The sequence below is a fragment of the Herpailurus yagouaroundi genome, unplaced genomic scaffold (genome assembly GCF_014898765.1).
Source record: "Herpailurus yagouaroundi ecotype Mexico unplaced genomic scaffold, PumYag 164, whole genome shotgun sequence".
NCBI lineage: Eukaryota > Metazoa > Chordata > Mammalia > Carnivora > Felidae > Herpailurus > Herpailurus yagouaroundi.
The window spans coordinates 11,735,149-11,755,587 of record NW_024412405.1 but is presented as its reverse complement, the minus strand read 5'-3'; the positions used below and the strand labels follow the sequence as shown (position 1 = coordinate 11,755,587).

Genomic DNA, 20,439 nt, shown 5'->3' with positions numbered 1-20,439 from the left:
TGTTGCCTAGTGTTGTGCTCAGGAAGAAGAATGAACATATTTGGAGAGCAGTTAGCTAGATTCTGCCATCTCCTCAGCTCTTTGGAATTTTCCTTATAATCTGTATGCCTCCATTCTGGCAAGCTGGGAAGAGAAGGGAAAGTGGAAGACGTGCCCCTTCCTTTGAAGGACACAACCCAAGAGCTGTCCACGTCCCTTCTGCTTACATCCCATTGGGCAAAACTTAGTAACCTGGCCACTCTTGCTGCCATGGAAGTCCTTCCTTCCCCAAGGAAATGTAGTTCTTACCATACACCCACCTAAATTGTGAGAGTTCTTTTACCGAACTAATGAGAGCAAGATGGACATTAGAAGACAATGAGCAGTGTCTGCCATGGTCCACCCGTTCATCACTCAAATAGTTGTGCCACATTCTCTACTTTCAGTGGTGGGACACAATGGCATTTTGGGTCTCTAGGAATTACTAGCAGTTCAGAGCCAGTAATTCCTGAAAACTTGGGCTATTTTTCCTTCCCTGATGCATTCTCTCATTAGTCAATGGCTACAGGCTCCTTTCAGAGGACCAGAGAGAGAGAGATTAAAACAGTCTGCCTGATGCATTGCAACGTAGACAAGATGGAGTTTGACAGATAGCTGAGAAGCCATACATGTCTGGCTGCCAAATGGGAATGAGAAGGATCTCATGGAGGGGTCAATAAGGAGCAGTTACCTATGTATAGTTAACCCCTTTGTGGCTCTCCAGTCAAGCAGCTAGTGGTGGGTGTGGAGTTGCTGGTGGTCAGCAGGGGTAGCAGTTGGGAAAAACAACCTGGATGACAGCAAACTGAGACTTTCCAGGAAACTACGTTACTTATCTTACGGTAATAATCTTCAGAGAGTAATGTTTCACTCCTGCCTTCTAAATATCTTATCAGTTTTTCTTTTGATCAACTCTAACCAGGCACCATAAAGGGAAGAGGATTTAGGGAAACACAGTTTTCAATCCAGCATACCTAGTCTGCGCATACTCTCCCTCAGAGAGAGCCAGATATGTGTAGCTCAAAGGTCAAGATCTCTTGGTGGAGTGCAGGCTTGCTATTTGTTGTGCATATGGCTCGTCAGGATTCCCTAATTTACAACTTGGACTTCTCTCTGCTCCATACTCACTATACAACAGTATAGCAGCCAGGTAACTGTAATCAGATACATTGGATCACAAGAGCAACTCTGGAAGCTAGAAGACGATGTAAAGATACTTGCAGAGTTTTGAGAAAAGACCTGCTTCTGGCCACGATGAAGTAACTGCTTCTCTGTCACTGTGGATAAAGTAGACAAAGTATATGGAACAACTGTTCACAGACATTTCAGACAGGAAGTGGGCTTTGGAGATCATAAACATCCTAAGTGTGTAGCACAGCTCAGACAAGGTAGAACTGTTTAACTTAAAATGCCGCTGCTGGTCTTTGAAAACATTGCATTAGAAGTATAGGTTGTATTAGTGATAGTGATAGCAAGACTGTCCAGAAGTTTGAAAGTAACCATTTTGCCAAAGAGGTACCATGGCAATAAGAGTTGTCAGCTTTCAGCTTCTGGTTTGCGATTTTGGGGTTGTCACTGTTATCACCATGCATTTCAGGTTTCATTATGTCAGCACCTCACTTCTGGATACTAGAGTATGAGTTGGTTAAGATACAGTTTTGGCTGCTATAGTAAAGGCAGAAATAACAATGACTTAAACAAGATAAAACTTTGTTTCTCTGTCCCAGAACATGCATTAAGCAGCAGCAGGCTGATAAGATGGCTCCACAGAGTCAGGGGGTTGGGCTCCTCCTGTCATTTGCTCTGCCATCTCCAACATGGGGCTCCTGTCTTGGAGTGAAGATGACTGCTCCAGCACCCACCCATGTCTAACTTCAGGAAGGAGAGTAGAGGAGATGGAGGGCATGCGTCTACTCTTTAAGGGCACAACCCTTACATTCCATGAGACTGCCCTTAGTCACATGGCCATACCCCTTGTAAGGGAGGCTGGATACTGCGGCCTTGAGCTGGGTGGCCTGTGTGCAGCTAAAACTTAGGAGCTCTCTTATTAAAGGAATGAGTGGAGAAAACAAGTAGTTTCTGCCACAAGTGCCTTTCATGAAAAGAACAAAACAGACAGGATGTAAGGAGAATAAATCCAAAGGTTAAAATGGGAAGAAGAAAAAGAAAGAAAAAAAAAAAAAAGCAGGTTTCTCGGGTAGGAAATGATTCCAGCCTTAAATACATAGATGAAAAAACCTGTGAAACTTGATATTCCTTTTTATTTTGTCTGTCATGAAAGTTCCTACTTACATTTTACAGTTCCACGAAATGTCATCTCTCTGCTATCCCAAACACTTTGTTTGTACCTCTAGGCATTTGCTATGCTGTAACATACTCTAGGTCATTCCTAGTTTTGCAACTCTCTCAAGGTGACTCTGAAGGAGCAGGAAAATAGTTAAGAGCAGAACTGCTGATACTGGCCTGTTTGTTGGTGGTATGACCTGATGTCTGAGATTTGCTTAAAAATACTCCAGCATGGGGCACCTGGCTGGCTCAGTCTTTCAAGTGACCGTCTCTTGATTTGGACTCAGGTCATGATCTCACAGTTCGTGGGATCAAGCCCCATGTTGGGCTCTGTGCTGAACGCGCCAAGCCCGCTCAGGGTTCTCCCTCTCCCTCTCTCTCTGCCCCTCCTCTGCTCTCTCTCTTTCTCTCAACTTAAAAAACAAAAACAAAAACAAAACAATGTAAAATACTCCAGCAAAAGATGAAAAGGGGGACTAGATAAAATAAGACTGACAAAATGTTGATTTGTTGTAACCATGCAATGGGGGCCTGGGTGATCATAATATTATTTCTCTTTGCTGCTTATGTTATAAAATTTGTAATACAGCAAAGCAAAAGCCCAGTCTCTGAAGACAGCCAGACCTGGGTTCAAACCCTGGTGTCACCATTTACTGGCTAAATGGCTTTACCTCCCTATAAATTCAGTTTTTCAAAATGGGAATAATGTGCGGGCCTTTAGAATTCTTGTGAAGGTTAAATGAGATAGAATTTGGGACATCCAGCACAAGGTCTGGCCCTTAGTAGTTGCACTACTACTCGTAAGGGTGCCTGCTAGCAAGCAACAGAAACTGACCTGGTTTTGGCTAATTCCTCGGACAAGCAGCTATTTCGAGCCTGAGCTCCGATCTCTGATTTCTAGACCTAGAGCATTATCTCTGCTATCTGTTCAAAATCTTATCTTGACTTGGTGCTTTGCAATTTATGCCTTCGAATAAAAGGAATATAGTTCGGGCTTATGTCTGGAACTTAGGGCACTCGGCCCTGCAGGGTGGCCATGGGGCTTAGGTCACTAACTGACGTGGAGTGAGTGGCCAGGCCACGGACTGTAGCTAGGTGGACGCTGGTTCAGGACGGGGTTTACCCCAAGCAGGCGCGGACCAGCTGCCGCCAGAACTCACGCGCGTCCTCCCCGACTCGCTCACGCCGGGGTCCGGTCGGGGCCCCCTCCCTCGGGTCCGGGCACTCGGCCGTCCCGCGGCGGATCTGCCAGTTTCCGCGGTTGGGCCAGTCGCCCCTACGTCCCCTCCTGAGCGGCAGGGGGCGGGGCCGCGGGTCTCGGCGCATGATTGGCCGAAGCTCTGGCGCTCCCCTTCTCCGCCCCCTTCGGCGGGGTGAGAGGTCAGCAGAGCACCGGTCGGCAGGGGCGACAATGGCGGGGCTCTGGGTTGGGGCGGCGGCGCTGGTCGGGGCCGGACGGCGTGGGCGGCGGTTGCCGCAGCCGCTGATGCGGAGCTCAGCGCTGTGGACCCTGAAGGTGAGGAGCGAGCGGGCTCCCCGCGGGCCTAGGCTTCGCTAGGCTTCGCTGGGCTCGCAGCCCCGCAGCGCCTGCGGGTGGCCGGTGTGGCGGAGAGCGCCCCGCGGTTCCCCGGCGACGTCCCTCTGCACCCGCGTTGGCGCTGGAGCGCAGTCCTTACCCGGAGGCTCGTGGAGTCGGAGGGGCCCTCCGAGCCGGCAGGCGTGCGCCCTCGGCTCGCTAGCCCCTGGGAGCGGCTGACAGCCATGTGGCTGGCGCCTACGTGCTTTTTCCCTGCAGCCGTTCTTGTGCCTTACGGCTTCGGCCTCGGCCTCGGCTTCGGCTTGAGCTTCCCAGGGTGGATTCTTCAGGATCCTTACAGTTTGTTTTCTCTTCGCTTTTTCCTAATTTTAGGGACACTGAATTGCTGCTGAAGTAGAGTTAGGGTTGTGAGTTTATCTCAACTTCTAAAGTGTCTGCGATGCCAGGATTGCTACTACCTTTTACGTTTGAGTTGAGAGCCTATTTCAATTGAATTACATCGCAGTTTGCTGTGTGTGCATCCTGTGAGTTTAGTTTTCTTTTCTATGTAGTGGTTAGCCGGAGTTTTGTACAATTGTTCTAAACCCATTTTGCCTCTGTGCTGTGTACCCCAGGGTTTCTTGATGACAGCCTTGGCTCATATGTTGGAGTGTCTGTGGGCGGCTGTTAAGACTTTCTCTTGAAAATGGAGTCTCTTGTAGTTTCTGAGCAAAGACGACTTGACTTTATTAATAGGGTTTATTAAGTCATTTCAGCGAATTCTTTAAAATGAGGGTCTCCCTGAAAACCACCTGTCATTTGGTTCGTCTGCTTGTTAAACTTCCTTAAAAGAAAAAAAATCTTTTAAAAATTGTCACATAAATTGATTTATTGTCCTTGAACTCTCGAATTGGAAAACACTTTAGAGATGATCTGGCCCATCCCATTCTCTTAAAGAGGAGGGAACTGAGGCCCAGGTGAGCACTGTGGGAGCTCCAGCTCCAAGTGGAAGTGAGCCTGCACCTGTGTTAGCTTAGCTTCAGCTTTGGATGCCACTCTCAAAGTACACAGTGTTCTTTGTGTGGCCACAAAATCTGTTTTTAAATGCTTTTGTTATCTTAGTCTTTGTTGGCTACATCAGTTGCAGTTGTCACATCTTATGCTTTTACATAGGAGGTGGCCTGGTGTAGTGGAAGGCTTGGGCTTTGGAGTCAGTCACACAGATGAAGTTTTGTATATTAGACAAGTCACTTTGCTGGGACTCAGCTTCGTCCTTTCAACTACTTTTTTATTCAACAAATCTTTATTGGATTATTTCCTGAATTCTACCAATGGGGAACAAATATAGTTTCTGCTCTCTTAGATATGGTAGTCTATTAGAGAGAGACAAGTAAGTGTAAAATGCTATTAGGGGAGAGGTCTTGGTGCTATAAGAAAATACAATGGAGAGATTTGACCAAGTCATGATATTGAGCTCTATGTCATAGATACCGTTCTGGTGCTTTACTTGAATTAATTTATTCAGTCCTCACGACAGCCATGTAATCCCGATTTATAGATGAAGATATTGAGGCACAAAGTGTTATGTGACTTGCTCAAAGCTATGGAATTGGTAAGTGGCAGAGCTAGGACATAGGACTCCAGAACTGGTGCCCTTAATCATATTATCCTGCTTAAGGGAAAGGACTGTTTTCCTTTGGAAGTGAAAATTGAAACAAGTTTTGAAGGATAAAGTGACTTGTAAAGATAGAAGAGATGACTGTGAAAGAATAGCATGTGCAAAGGCCCTGTGGCCAGAGGGACTGACAAGATATAAGCACTGAGAAAAGCCTACTTAGGCTGTAGTGTGCAGAGATTAGACAGTGCTAGGGAGGTAGGTATGAATCAGGTTGTGCTTGCTTTGCAGATCAAGCTGTTACTTTTGGTCTTTATGTTATAGTGATGGGAAGTCATTCATGTTGGAGGTAGGAAGGATTGCACTGACATTTTAGATTGGTGAGGCTGAGAGGAAAGTTGTTAACAGTATTTATTTCTATATACTTTTTAGACGTTATTGGGGTATAATATATAAGCTTTGATCTTTCTCCATACTCCCCCCCCTTTTTTTAAAGATTTTTCTTTTTTCTTTCTTTTTAATTTTTTTTTTTTTTTTTTTTTACATTTTTTTATTTTTGAGAGACAGAGTGAGCAGGGGAGGGGTGGAGAGAGAAAGAGACACAGAATCTGAGGCAGGCTCCAGGCTCTGAGCTGTCAGCACAGAGCCCGGCGTGGGGCTTGAACCCATGAACCGTGAGATCATGACCTGAGCCACCCAGGAGCCCCAAAAGATTTTATTTATTTATTTATTTTTTATTAAAAAAATTTTTTTTTTTTAACATTTATTTATTTTTGAGACAGAGACAGAGCATGAACAGGGGAGGGTCAGAGAAAGAGGGAGACACAGAATCTGAAACAGGCTCCAGGCTCTGAGCTGTCAGCGCAGAGCCCGACGCGGGGCTTGAACCCACGAACCATGAGATCATGACCTGAGCCAAAGTCGGACGCTCAACCGACTGAGCCACCCAGGCGCCCCTAAAAGATTTTATTTTTAAGTAATCTCTACATCCAACATGGGGCTCAAATTTACAACCCTGAGGTGCAGAGTCACCTGCTCCACCCACTGAGCCAGCCAGGCACCCCATCTCCTGCTTTCTTTTAGTGTGTTGCCAGAGACTGCATCTTGTCTATTTCTGTGTTCTCAGCGCAGTGTTTAACACAATAGGTGCTGGATGTGTGACAGTACTGACTGGAGTAGAGTGCCAATAAAGAATTCCTCCCATAAGTGGGAAGAATCTCTGGAGTTCACTGTTACTTTAGGGGAAGAACTTGCACTGCTGCTTAGCTTCTTTATGTGCTTTTTGTTTTTTTTAATTAAAAAAAATTTTTTTTAACATTTATTCATTTTTGAGAGTGAGAGAGACAGAGCACGAGTGGGGGAGGGGCAGAGAGAGAGGGAGACACAGAATCCGAAGCAGGCTTCAGGCTCTGAGCTGTCAGCCCGGGGCTCGAACTCATGGACTGCAAGATCATGACCTGAGCCGAAGTTGGACGCTCAACCGACTGAGCCACCCAGGCAACCCTCTTTATGTGCTTCTTTTACATGAATTTGAAATGTGCTCCACTGAGTCTGCCTTTGAAGCAGAACCATTTAAATATTTTATTCCTGTCATTCCTCTTTCCCATCTTGCAAGCCATTTGGTTGGTTGGAAAGCAGACTGGCAACTCTAGACCCTAGTGTCCCCATTCTTTTAGCCAGTTAGCAGAACTTGTTTGCTTTTAGGGTATATGTAGAGTTGACCTTTTAGTCTTGTTTTGTGTATCAGCACATTTTATTTAAATACCCAGTTTTTTTTTTTTTTTTTTTTTTTTCTGTCTCCATTTTTCAGTGGCTCTAGGATGTTGGTTTTAGGGTGATTGTTACAGTGTATTGAACTTTTATATGCCTTATATGGTTTCATGTTTTATCTCTCATCTGTATAGCAAGTAGATAAAAAGTTGCAGTATTACAGACCAGGAAACAAATGTCAGCAGTGAAGTAACTTGCTTAAGGACACAATTGATTGAGGCAGAATTTCAACCTTGGATGGTATGATTCCCAAACCTTATTTTCACAGTTACAAATTGTCTCTCATTTAAGTGATGGTCTCATTATATGGTGCATTCACAGAACTTAAATGCTCAAGCTTTATGTTCCTTAAAATTCCAAGAATTTCTTTTCTAGTCTTGAAAAAGAATGTTTAAGCCTATCTGAATGCTTTAGAATTGCCCGGAGGTAAATCTTTCCAACATGCTGATAGATTTCTGACCATCATTTGGGAAGAAAATTTTCTAAGATAATTACAGAAACCAGTTCTGGCATGATAAAATGCTGATGGACATTTGTGTATTTATACATCTGCTTTTTGGGTTTTATTTCGTCAAGAGGTTCAAAGATTTTATTTTTTTAAGTAATCTCTACACCCAATGTGGGACTTGAATTTATAACCTCGAGATTAAGAGTCTTATGCTCTACTGACTGAGCCAACCCTTAAATGATTCCTATTTTTTAAAAGATGTGGGTAAATGGGAGAATAGGGACGAAAAAGGAAATTTGAGAAGGAAACATATTTTGGGGGTAGAAACAATGTTTCCTTTTAGGTAACCTGAGTTAGATGACTACAAGAGTCATGTTGAGTTGGTGGGAAATAAGAGGGAAATTGGTGGCAGGTTTTTGGGTGATCTGAGGTAGAAGTTGGATGTGAACTCTGTAGGATATAGTAAGTTAATACTTAACTGAATACTCCATCTTTTTAAATTTATTTATTTTTTTGTTTTAGAGCATGAGCGGGGCAGAGGAAGAGAGAATCTTTTTTTTTTTTTTTTTTTTTTAATTTTTATTTTTTAACATTTTATTTATTTTTGAGACAGGGAGAGACAGAGCATGAACAGGGGAGGGTCAGAGAGAGGGCAACACAGAATCTGAAACAGGCTCCAGGCTCTGAGCTGTCGGCACAGAGCCCGATGCGGGGCTCGAACTCACGGACCATGAGATCATGACCTGAGCCAAAGTCGGCCGCTCAACCGACTGAGCCACCCAGGCGCCCCTGGAAGAGAGAATCTTAAGCAGGCTGCACACTCAGCGGGGCTCGATCCCACAACACTGAGGTCATGATCTGAGCCCAAATCAAGAGTTGGATGCTCAATCGGCTGAGCCACCCAGACGCCCCAAGAATACTCCCATCTTATTGCCCTAAATTCAGATTTGAAAAAAAGATGAAGAGACAGGAGGATTTAGAGGAATGGTTTGAGAGGAGTCAGTATAGTTTGTTCGTTCATCTAGAGATGTAGTTCTCTGTGCCTTCAAAGAGTGTTTGTGGAGCATCTGTGAAGTGCCTGCTACTATGATATGTACTGAGGAGATCAAAAGAAACTAAAACATGTTCCCTCACCGTGTCCCTGGTGTAGAGAGGTCAAGGAATAAAAATAAAAGACTGAAGGAAGAATTTGATAAGGTCTTTAGTCTTTAATGATAGTGATTTCAGTAGTGTGGTATATTCTTATATATAGAAATATTGCTTTGTTTGAAGATACCTTCCAGTAGTTGGAGCAAATACATACTGTTTTGAAAAATCAGGGTGTTGTATGATTTAAAAAAATTATTTATTTTAAATTCCTACTGACATTTTTATAAAAAAAAAGACAAACTGTGATGGGGTCAGTATTAATAAGATAAAAATAAAAGTGAATTTCAAAAATGTTGGAAAATATAGTTTTCAGGCTTATAATTTCAGTCAGGAAAACTAATAGAGCATCCGTGGGACACAGCTGGTGGCTTAAAACCACACCTCTTTATTCCTTCACAGTTATGGAGGCTAGAAGTTGGAAATCAAGATGTTGGCAAGGCCATGCTCGCTCTGAAGGCTCCAGTGAAGAATGCCTCCTTGTCTCTGGGCTTCTCGTAGCTCCAGGCATCCCTTACCTTGTGGCTGCAAGTCTCTGCCTGTGTCCTCACATGGCCTTCCCTTCCTTTTCCCTGTGTGTACTCTCCTCTTCTTTCTTTTCTAAAGGGCACTTGTCTTTGGATTTAGGGCCGTGACCAGGATCCAGGATGATCCCATCTGGAAATACATCACCAAAGACCCTTTTTCCAGAAGAGGTCATAGCCACAAGTTCTAAGATATGGACACACAATTTTGGAGGCCACCATTCAATGTGCTACACCTGCTATGTGCCAGGTGCTGTTTAATGCTGGGGTATAACGGTGAACGTCTCTGCCTTCATTGTGGTTATATCCAGGTAGAGCACACTGACTGTGTTCACAGAAATAGATAAGTTCAGGGTTGCCTGCGTGGCTCAGCCAGTTAAGCATCTGACCTTGGCTCAGGTCATGATCTCACTGTTCGTGAGCTTGAGCCCCACTCCAGGCTCCACGCTGTCTCTCCCTTTCTCTGCCCCTTGCTCACCCACGCTCTCTCTCAAAAATAAAAAAAAGAAAAAGAAAAAAGAAATAAAAAAGAAATAGGTAAGTTCAAAGAGCAGTAAGTGCTCTGAAAGGAGAAAAATAGAGTGGCGGTGGTATTGAGAACTGCTAACCTAAAAAAAAACAGGGGGCACATTTCTGAGCATGTGGCATTTGAACAGGAAAGTGACTCAGATTACCACGTGATAACCTAGGGGACTAGCAATCCAAAGGAAGGCCAAGCAAAAGCTCTGAGTTGCGATCGATCGTATTTGGTATAGTCAAGGGATGGGTGTGGCCAGTGTGGCTGGAGTGAATCAATGACACAGGAGTGCTAGGAGATGCGGTAGGTAGGCCAGTCATATAGGGGCTTGTATGTGCAATTTATCCTAATCGTGAGAGTCCCTTGGAAGATTTTGAGCAAACTGGATCCATGCTTTGGAAAGACCATTCTGAATGCTATGTGGAGAATGTCCTAGTGGAGACTGGGGTGGGAAGAGTGGCATCAGAGAGACCAGTTAGGAGGCCATTGTAGAAGTTCAACGAGAGGATGGTAGGGTGGTCGTGCTGGAGTTAGACCTGGTAAGACTTGGGATATATTTTAGAACTAGAGCCAGTAGTATTTACTGTTGGGTTCAAAGGGAGATGTAAGCAAAGAGTGGAATCAAGGATCCCTGAAAGGAAGGCACAAAAAGCTGCTGCATATTGTAGGATTCCATATATATGAAATGTCCAGAATAGGTAGATGCCTAGACAGATGGCAGACTAGCAGGTGCCAGGGGCTGGGGGTGGGGGCTGGTAGAAACTGCTAATAGCTAAGGGGTTTCTTTTTGAGGCAATGAAAAAATGTTCTGGAATCAGATTGGTGATGGTTCCACAACTTTGTGAATATACTAAAATACATAGTTGTGTACTTTAAAAGAATGAGTTTTATGGTATGTGAATTAAATCTCAATTTACAGGGGGGAAAAAAGAGTGACTCTTAGGTCTACCTGAGCCCTTGGGTGGGATAGTCTTAGTGTTTTGGAACGCTGCAGCTTGGGGTGGAAGATGAAGACAGCAGTTTCCATTGAAATGATTTGATGGAATTTACAAAACACAGAGGGATGGTTGATCTTATTTGTTGTTTGTGGGGTGCTGGATGGCTGTGGAAAGTATTTTGAAACCATATTGTAGGGTTGATGATTCTAGGGTTGCTGCAAATGGCAAAGGAGGAAAAAAGCTGTATTCACATTTAATCATCAAACCACCTTCAAATGATTCTCGTTTCCACAGCTGGGGTTAACTAAGTTGCTCAAGGTCACACAAGAATTAAGTGGGAGATTCAGGATTCAAAGTCAAATCTACAGTGCTTTTATTATACCATATTAATAAACTTAGTAAAAAGAATAAAGGAGAAATTTATACATCTTGACATGAAAACTAGTTTGAACTCCCTAGTAGCCACAGAGAAGAGGGAAGCAGTAGGCTATTGACTGCATAGAATATGTAAAGAATATGTAAAAACAGGGGCACCTGGGTGGCTCACTCGGTTGAGCGGTTGCCTTCCGCTCAGGTCATGACCTCGCGGTCCCTGAGTTTGAGCTCCACGTTGGGCTCTGTGCCGACAGCTCAGAGCCTGGAGCCTGCTTCAGATTCTCGGTCTCCCTCTCTCTCTCCCCTCCTCTGTTCATGCTCTCTGTCTCAAAAAATAAATAAACATTAAAAAAAAAATAAAAAAAACCCAATTAGTCGAATAAATAAGTTTGATACTCATTTTACAAAAAAATGCAGTCATCTTTCTTCCTATCTCATTGGTTGTCACTGATCTAGCACTTTGTGAAAGTTACAGTTGTGGAGAAACAGTTCTATTGGAGGTGGGATGGTTAGGTTTCCCAGAAGCCTGAAAGGCTGGTGGTCAACAGAAGAGTGAAGAAAGCAGGATAGAACAGGGGAAAAAAAGCTAAGCAAGGAAGGGGCCTCAGCTGGAGACTAGCTTTAGTCTCACCCTATAGGGGAGCTCTGAAGCAGTGATTCTTAAAGTGGGGACTCAGTCTGTAGCAGAAGTAGCATTACCTGGGAACCTGTAGAAATGCAGAATTTTCAGTTGTCCCCCAGACTGGCCAATTAGAAGCTGGGGATGGAGCCCAGCAATGTTTTCACAAGCCCTCCAGGTGATGCTGATACACAAGAAAGTTAGAGAAGCACCGCTGTAAATTAGCCCTGTTCAATAGAATGTTATGCGAGCTGCAAATGTAGTTTTCTAGCACTCACATTAAGAAAATAAAACAAGATGAAATTAATATTAGTGTATTTTATTTAACTCAGTATATTCAAAATATTTTAACATATAAATGTAAAAAAATTATTGAAGTCTTTTGCATTGTTTGGGTACTAAGCCTTCACATCTGGTGTGTATTTTATACTTGGAGCACATCAGAATTTGGACTGGTGCATTTCAAGTGTTCAGTATGTGGCTAGTGGCTGCCATATTGGACAGCCAGTTCTTAATAACCAGAGCACCCTACTGAATTGGTCACACTTTGAGGTGAGTGGGGATGGCCTTTTGTACACCCTTGTTAGTCAGTCATTGGCTGTGGGCTGAGAGAGGGGCAGCTCCCGGTCTTAACGGAGAACTCCTGTCTGGTTAAGGCAAGTGGGTCAGTCCAGGGAGCAGGTGTGAGTTGTGAGTGGTCAACACAGCAGCTGGGGAAGCCCTGCTGACTGCTGAAGAGGCTCTGGAGGGGCCCTGGCAACATCTGCTACAGGCGGGATGGGAAGAATGGCCTGAGAGGGGAGCTGGGTAGAATGACAAAGTTTAGAGTTGATGTATGCAGTTTCCTGGTGCTCTAACTCACTGTGGAGGCATAGCCAGAGATCTTGAGGTTTGATCACCTCTCAAATACCAGCTATTCAGCCTCGCTTTTGACGGAAGGTCAGACTGTAGAAGATTGGGCTGGCTAGTGAGGTCCCAAAGACTAAATAGTTCATGTCTGTTTTGAAGAAAAAGCTGTGCTTAAGTGAAAAAGCCTGACTTACGTGTTTTTGGAGGTCGTTCCCAGGTCGCCCTGGGGCTGTTACAATGCTGCAGTTAAATACTAAGCGAGGCTGCTCAGCTCCTTGTGAAACATGGAGAGGAACTTCTCTTGGAGATTTTGAAGCTGAAGCATTAGCTAATGTTGACTTTCACCTTGGTAAGATCACTTTATGGCTCTGTTAATCCCTGGTCTTGAGGATAGCTGCTACTTTGAAGCAGAATGTGTCCTAATCATGAATTAGCCTGTTAACAGATTTTAGTATTATCCATTTGAATGCTGCTGTGGATGTGTTAAGCATGATAGTTTTGATTTTTACACTAGCGTTTGGTTTTATTTTTTTTTATTAAAAAAAATTTTTTTTTTCAACGTTTATTTATTTTTGCGACAGAGAGAGACAGAGCATGAATGGGGGAGGGGCAGAGAGAGAGGGAGGCAGAGAGAGAGGGAGACAGAGAATCGGAAACAGGCTCCAGGCTCTGAGCCATCAGCCCAGAGCCTGACGCGGGGCTGGAACTCATGGACCTCGAGATGGTGACCTGGCTGAAGTCGGACGCTTAACCGACTGCGCCACCCCGGCGCCCCTAGCGTTTGGTTTTAAACTAGTGTTTATGTTTCTTTCTTTCTTTTTTTTTTTTTTTTGAGATAACTGCTAGTGGATTTACCAGTTTCGGCTGCCACATGAGGTCATGTCCAGAATGTGAAAGTAGGTGCTGTGTTAGAAACACATATTTGTTTCCCTGTTTGCAATGGCTGGAAAGCTTGTATGCAGTTTGTTGAAAAGCTATAGCCTTTGTCGTCCCCCCCTGCACCCCCCCTTTTTTTTTTTCTTTTGGTTAACAATTATTATGTACTTTCTAGAACATGCAAATCTGAGTCTGGACCAGAGCTCCTGATTATTACTACCCTAATGGTAACTCCAAAGGAAGGGTCTGGTACAATTTTAAGAAGGGAACAGCTGTATAATTGGATTTAGTTATTGTGTAATAATCTCTTACATTTTGTTGGTGCTTTACAGTTTGTAAAGGTTCGTGTGATCCTTTCAACAACTGTAGGGTATCTTTACATTTTACTAAAAGAAACAAAAGTCCAGAGAGATGATTTGCTTGGTGGTGCATGACTACGAAGCGGTGGGCCTAAGTGCTGACCCAGGTCTTGTGACCCTGAAGGTTCTGCTACTTGCCATGTGCCACACTGTTAGCAGATATTTCTTTTCCACATGTGGAAATCTTTATCTCGTAGAAGAGAACCAATGGTAAGAGGTTGTTGGGAAGTCATTTTGTATACACTGACCTTTCTCCTCTTGGCTGTGATAGGCTAAATAGTCTTTATAATTGGAGTTGATTCAGGTGTTTCCCTTGAACTTCTGTTTTTAGGAAGTACCTTAAAAAACTTTGGATGGAGCTTGTAGCCAGTTTGTTATATGCTTAATAAAAGTAATGAATTAAAATTCTGTGTAGAGGTGCAAATTAAGCGGATTTCTCCTAACTATTCTCTGTATTTAAAAAAAGAAATTTTAGGGGTGCCCAGATGGCACAGTTGGTTAAGCGTCTGACTCTTGATTTTGGTTCAGGTCATGATCTCATGGTTGTGAGATAGAGCTGGGTGTTGGGCTCTGCACTGGGCTTGGAGACTGCTTAGGGCTCTCTCTTGTCCTCTGACCCTCCCTCTCACGCTCTTGTTCTCTTTTTCTCTCTCAAAAAAATAATAAATTTTGGGGGCTCCTGGCTGGCTCAGTTGGTGGAGCATGTGACTCCTAACCTTGGGGTCATGAGTTCTAGCCCACGTTGGGTGTGGAGATTACTAGGAAACAAAATGATAAAAGAAATTTCATGTTGTATCTCTACAAAAATTATCTGATTTTTGACCTGTATTTTTTATAACTTTGATCTTCCATAAAGGTCTCCCAGGAGTGAACAGGAACAGAGAAAGGCCAACTATAAACCAGTTCAGACCCTGGTTTCTTCTTTATAGTTCTGCTCTTCTAGTTTTGCTTGGACCAGTTGTACTTCTAGTTACTTGGCTAACCGGGGGAATCCATGTTTTTTTGAAATTTTGGGACACATTATCACAAATTCAAATGTGTAAAAGCTATGTGCTTTTTTTTTTTTTTTAATACTGGTGGTAAAATAGTCTGAGGTCTTCAGAATCAAGTATTTTAAATAGTAATAAAAAGATTCCAAAACACCAGTTTGATCAATTAAGTATAGTGCTACAGCTTCTACATTTTGGCCAGATGTAACTTGTAATAGAGTGAATTTAGTTTTAAGAAGTGTGTGGCGTAGGCTTTTTTTTTTTTTTTTTAAGGTTTGTTCATTTTTGAGAGAGAGACGGAGTGTGTGTGCTTGTGCAAGTGGAGAGGGGTGCAGAGAGAGGGGATAGAGGATCTGAAGTGAGTTTTGTGCTGACTGCAGAGTGCCTAATGCTGGGCTGGAACTATGAACCATGAGATCATGACCTGGGCCAAAGTCAGTCATTTAACCTACTGAGCCACCCAGTGGGCACCCAGGTGCCCCTGGCATAGATGTTTTCTATTTTAGTTTTAGGTTACTGATAGTTTCACTGGAAGTAAATATAGCATAATTGAATCAGTGCCCCCAAACAGTGGTCAGAGCCTGGCGACTTGAGATTTCTGAGTGGTTTGGGGATAGAAACTCTTACTTTTGGGGCAAGTTTAGCTTATTCCTCATGGGCTCATCTAATTAGGTAGAGTCTGGAGGGTTTTATTCCCAGAGTAGCCTGGAAACTTAGTGCATTAATTCATACTGATTAAAATTTATGAAATCAGCTCGATTTACACCAAGTAGGTCTGCATGTTTGTTAGTTACTCTGAGTGTAGTAGTAGTTCAGCACTGAGATCTGGGTCACTGCCTTGCGTGGCCTCACTGGCTTACATGTTGACTTTGGATCGAGTGCATATCCTCCCATGATCATGAGAAGCTTGTACACATTAGATACCCCTCTACTATGTAAGCTCTTGTTTTTTTGATAACTGTGGTTTAGGTTTGTAAGGGACCTTAAAGAAAAGTCATCCAGACTTTCATTTCTTAGCAGATGGGTTAGAGTGGTTTGCTCAAGTCCTAGAGTTAGGGTTAGAATTCAGGTTTCTTGATTTTCTTTCCCATAGTTCTTTGCTGGGTGGTAGGGTGCTTTTTAAAGTATTCCCCTCCCCAGACATAAACATCGCTGTTGTTCTCACTCTTCATAGGTAATTAGAATACCTAAAATGTCCATCCCAGGTTGTGTTTTTTTGTCTGCAAGATGCACATTTGTCATCAGGAATCAGTTACAGCCTTTATTTGTTAGTGATTAAAGACACACATATGATTTTGTCTTTTATAAAAAGATCATGTTGACCTGTTAATGCAGCAGACCACTATGTGCCTTACAATATTAGGGAGAATTTGTAAAAATGTCAACTATTTTGTTGTTACATTTTATAAAATGGATAGGAAGCTTGCATGTTATTTATTTTGTGTAAATACCCTAGTGCTGGTTTGCAGCAGAATGAGAAATTTCCAGGGAGCTTTTGTTTTTCTTCTTGGAATTTGTTTTCTTAGTTTTCTGCATGGGCTGGGGCTATAAACACAAGACCTGATTTTCTGGAGAAGTAGTATTACCTTTATCTTATTAAGTCTGATGTAGGGCTAAAATTGCTAAATATAGTTGTTCTGCTGAAGGCAGTGGAAGCCTGAATTTTTATTTGAATGCATAGAGTGGTGAGACCCTCCTGGTAAATTGTTGTTGTTTTTTCCCTCTTTTAATTGTATCTTTGCATAGACATTGGTGTTCACGTGGGAGGTGCCATTACTTTTTATTATCTCAAAATAAACTCCAAAATGCTTTGAGTAGATCTGTGCTTAAATTTTGCAACCATTGCAACCTAGCCTAATGACTTTGGACAAATTAAAATTCTCAAGACTCTGTTCTCTCATTAAAATTGGGCCTAATACTCTTGAACTTACAGGGATGTCTGAAGGTATTTAAGAGTGAGTTTTGGTCTTTTAAAAAAATTTTTTTTAAATGTTTGTTTATTTTTGAAGGAGAGAGAGACAGAGTGTGAGTGGGGGAGGGGCAGAGAGAGAGGGAGACAGAGAATCCGAAGCAGGCTCCAGGCTCCGAGCTGTCAGCACAGAGCCCGATGTGGGGCTCGAACTCACAAACTGTGAGATCATGACCTGAGCTGAAGTCAGACGCTCAGGTGCCCCAGTGTGTGCCTTTTTAAGACCAAAACTCGGGGCGCTTGAGTGGCTCAGCCGGTTAAGCGTCCGACTTGGGCTCAGGTCATGATCTCACAGCTTGTGAGTTCCAGCCCCACGTCGGGCTCTGTGCTGACAGCTTGGAGCCTGGAGCCTGCTACGGATTCTGTCTCCCTCTCTCTCTGCCCCCTTCCACTCATATTCTCTCTCTCTCTCTCTCTCTCTCTCAAAAATAAGTAAATGTAAAAAAATAAAAAGCACACAGTATGAAGTGTGTTTTCCCAGTTTCCAACCAGTGTCTTTACTAGTCTTTTACTTTTTTTAAATTTGAGAGTGAGAGAGCACGAGTGAGTGTGTGCACAAGTTGGGGAGAGGGGCAAGGGGAGAGAGGGAGAATCCTAAGCAAGCTCCGTGCTCAGCTCAGCCCATTGTGGGGCTCAATCCTATGACGCTGGGATCATGACCTGACTCAAAATCAAGAGTTGGATGCTCAATGGACTGAGCCACCTGGGCACCCTGATTCACGAGTCTTTTACTTGATAGTGTGAACTTCATTTTTAAAGTGTCTTTCTTATCTATTACCTTCACTTTTATATTAAGATTACATCTTGTAATTTAAGGCTTGGTGCTTTAAAAAAATTAGATCTTTGAGCTTATTTAAGAATGTTGGTATAAAAACATTTGCCTCTTATTAGCGTTGTCTTCTTAGAAAGTTCTGAGGGGTAGTACCATTTGCTTTTCACTAGCCCCACTTTTTTTTTTTTTTAATAGCTTTATCAATGACTACTGGGTAAATTGTTTTCTTAAACCTCAACTATACATTTTATTAGTGATGATTCTTAATGCTTTAAGGCCTTAAGAGAACATTTTTTTCCACATTTATAATAATGAATTAGAAGTCAACTTGATTATTAGTATTACCTTTTCACTGTACCTGTATGTTTTCCCTGTACCAGAAAAAGTAGACTAAGAAATCCCGTTCAAGACCTCAGCAAATAAAAAATTCTATTTGATTACTTTCTGGTCCTTGTGAAAATTGGAGCCCCTTGAAGGCCAAGACTCTTGTTTTATGTTTTATAAAGTTCTGTGTGGTATGTGACCTTATGATCCTGGCATGTCAGTGTGCATAATCAGACCTTTCTTTAAATTTTATTTGACCCATTGATCCTTTTAAGTTTTTAATTCCAGTTAACATCCAGTATTATATTAGTTTCAGGTATAAAATATAGTGATTGAACACTTCTGTGCATCACTGATGCTTAACACAAGTGTACTCCTTAGTCCCCATCACCTATTTAATTCCTCTCCTCCCTGGTAACATCAGATCTCTATAATCAAGATTGACCCATCTGTCAGAGAAAGACAAATATCGTATGACTTCACTCATGAGGACTTTAAGGTACAACACAGATGAACATAAGGGAAGGGAAGCAGAAATAATATACAAACAGGGAGGGGGACAAAACAGAAGAGACTCTTAAATGTAGAGAACAGAGGGTTGCTGGAGGGGTTGTGGGAGGGGGGATGGGCTAAATGGGTAAGGGGCATTAAGGAATCTACTCCTGAAATCGTTGCACTATATGCTAACAAACTTGGATGTAAATAAAAAAAAAAAAAAGTTGACCCATTGGCTCTTATTTTACTTTTCTGGAGATCATTCTGATGCCTTTGGTTTCTCTTGTGTGCCAAAGGGATCTGTCTGGTAGTTATGATTTACCTTCCAACCTTCCATAGTTAGGGCATGTGGCTTAGAACTACATGTATTGATAAAGTATTTTAGGTAGATGCATACTGGAAGAATTACTCTGAAAAAATATTTTTAAAGCCCATTCAAGGATCTGTAATTTATTTCACCTTTTTTTTTTTTTTTTGGTAGCATGTCCCACACTACTCAAGACAGCACTTAATGGTGTCCCGTAGTCTCTGTTCAGCAGGATATGATTCTAATGAAAAAGTAAGTATTTAAAAAATACTGACTAGCAAAGTTATAATGGTTTTGCTTTCTTGTTTCCATGCTGTGTTCAGTGGACAGATTAAATATTAGCGCTGTATAATTACTACTCTAACATCATAGGTTTTATAGCTGCTCAATCTTTTTTCATTGTGGGCCACAACCTGAGTCTTAAATTTTGTGTTTGTACCTTTACCAGAAATTGAGTAAACTTGTAGTGTGTTTCCTTTATTCAGCAGAATAACTAACATAGCATTCTTTCTTAAATTCTGGGTTATTTGAGAGATTTTGATTGAACTGATTTATTTTTCCATTTACTTAATATTTGTAGGATTAATTTTGAAGGCACCTTTGTGTATTGTAAATTTTGGGGCAAGGGAATTCCAGTTAAAATCCTGATATAGGATAATAGTTGAGGCTCGTAATAGAAAGAAAGGGCCTATAAGTGGTGATTAGAAAATGTCATTTTTTCTAATGACAATGACAATGAAGACCTCAAACAGGGCAGGAGAGTTTTAGTTAAGAAGAAGTGATTCAAGTCGAGAGTCAGGAAGGTAAAACTGATGAATGATTATTTGAGAACGAAATAGTTGAGGTATCTTCTAAATCATCTCTTGAAGTATACAAAACTACTCAAAAGAATTTGGAGGCTTGGAGAAAGGGTCTGTATCATTGCAGTTTAATAACAATGTGGACACAATTTGCAGGGTATATGTCATTTAAAATTTCCCAATAGCCACATTAAAAAAAAAACTGAAGAAGTTAACTTTAATAGTATGTTTTAATTCTATATCTAAAGTGTTATTTCAGTACATAATATAAAAAGTATCAATGAGATACTTACTTTTTTTTTTTTTTGGTACCAGATCTTCTAAATCCAAGTGTATAATTTACACTTCTGGCATCTCAGTTTGATTAGCCACATTTGAAGAGCTTAGTGCCAGTGGTTACTTGATTGGACTGCACTGGTCCAGATGAATTAGCTATGATAAACTCTCTTTTATGAAATAATCCATGGTTAGTATAGAAGTTGGGGTGCATGTATGTATATTTCTGCACATGTGTTGAGTTCCAATCTAGAGGTAGTGAGCTGTCCTAACTGGGAACACACTCTAGGGAGTGGTTAGCTAGTATTTGTTCAAGAGGCCATATTCAAGAGTGGGGGAGACATAGAATACTACCAAGTGTTCAGCTATCTTTCTCCCTGTTAACTTTGGTAGCCTTCCTCATTAGCATAATAGGTGTTAGAAGTGGGCTCTCATTGATGAAATTAGTGGTATGCAAGATATGTGTTCTGGCTGCTATTTAATAGAAATTCTTAGCCCCTGAATTAGAATAAAACAATCTAGTTGGCCTTTCATTCTTTATCTTTAAGGATAGAAACTAAGCTTGATCCCTAAATGAAGTGATCCTATGTGCAGCTCTTTGTTTGTCTGGAGGTTCTTGATAGAGTCTGACAGTGTAGCTGGCCAAATCAG

General features: G+C 42.1%; 1 protein-coding gene across 7 annotated transcripts in view; it reads left to right on the top strand.

The window, feature by feature from the left end:
* The first annotated feature begins 3,687 nt into the window (after nt 1-3,687).
* PCCA (propionyl-CoA carboxylase subunit alpha) overlaps nt 3,688-20,439 on the top strand; it is a 418,320-nt gene continuing 401,568 nt past the window's right edge. For 5 of the 7 annotated variants that reach the window (XM_040487139.1, XM_040487136.1, XM_040487137.1 and 2 more), the window contains exons 1-2: nt 3,688-3,820; nt 18,887-18,964. In XM_040487139.1, the coding sequence (XP_040343073.1) occupies nt 3,716-3,820; nt 18,887-18,964 (183 nt within the window). In that variant the 5' untranslated portion in view covers nt 3,688-3,715. The remainder of the gene's footprint in view (nt 3,821-18,886; nt 18,965-20,439) is intronic. The other 2 variants (XM_040487140.1, XM_040487138.1) reach the window with 2 other exon arrangements.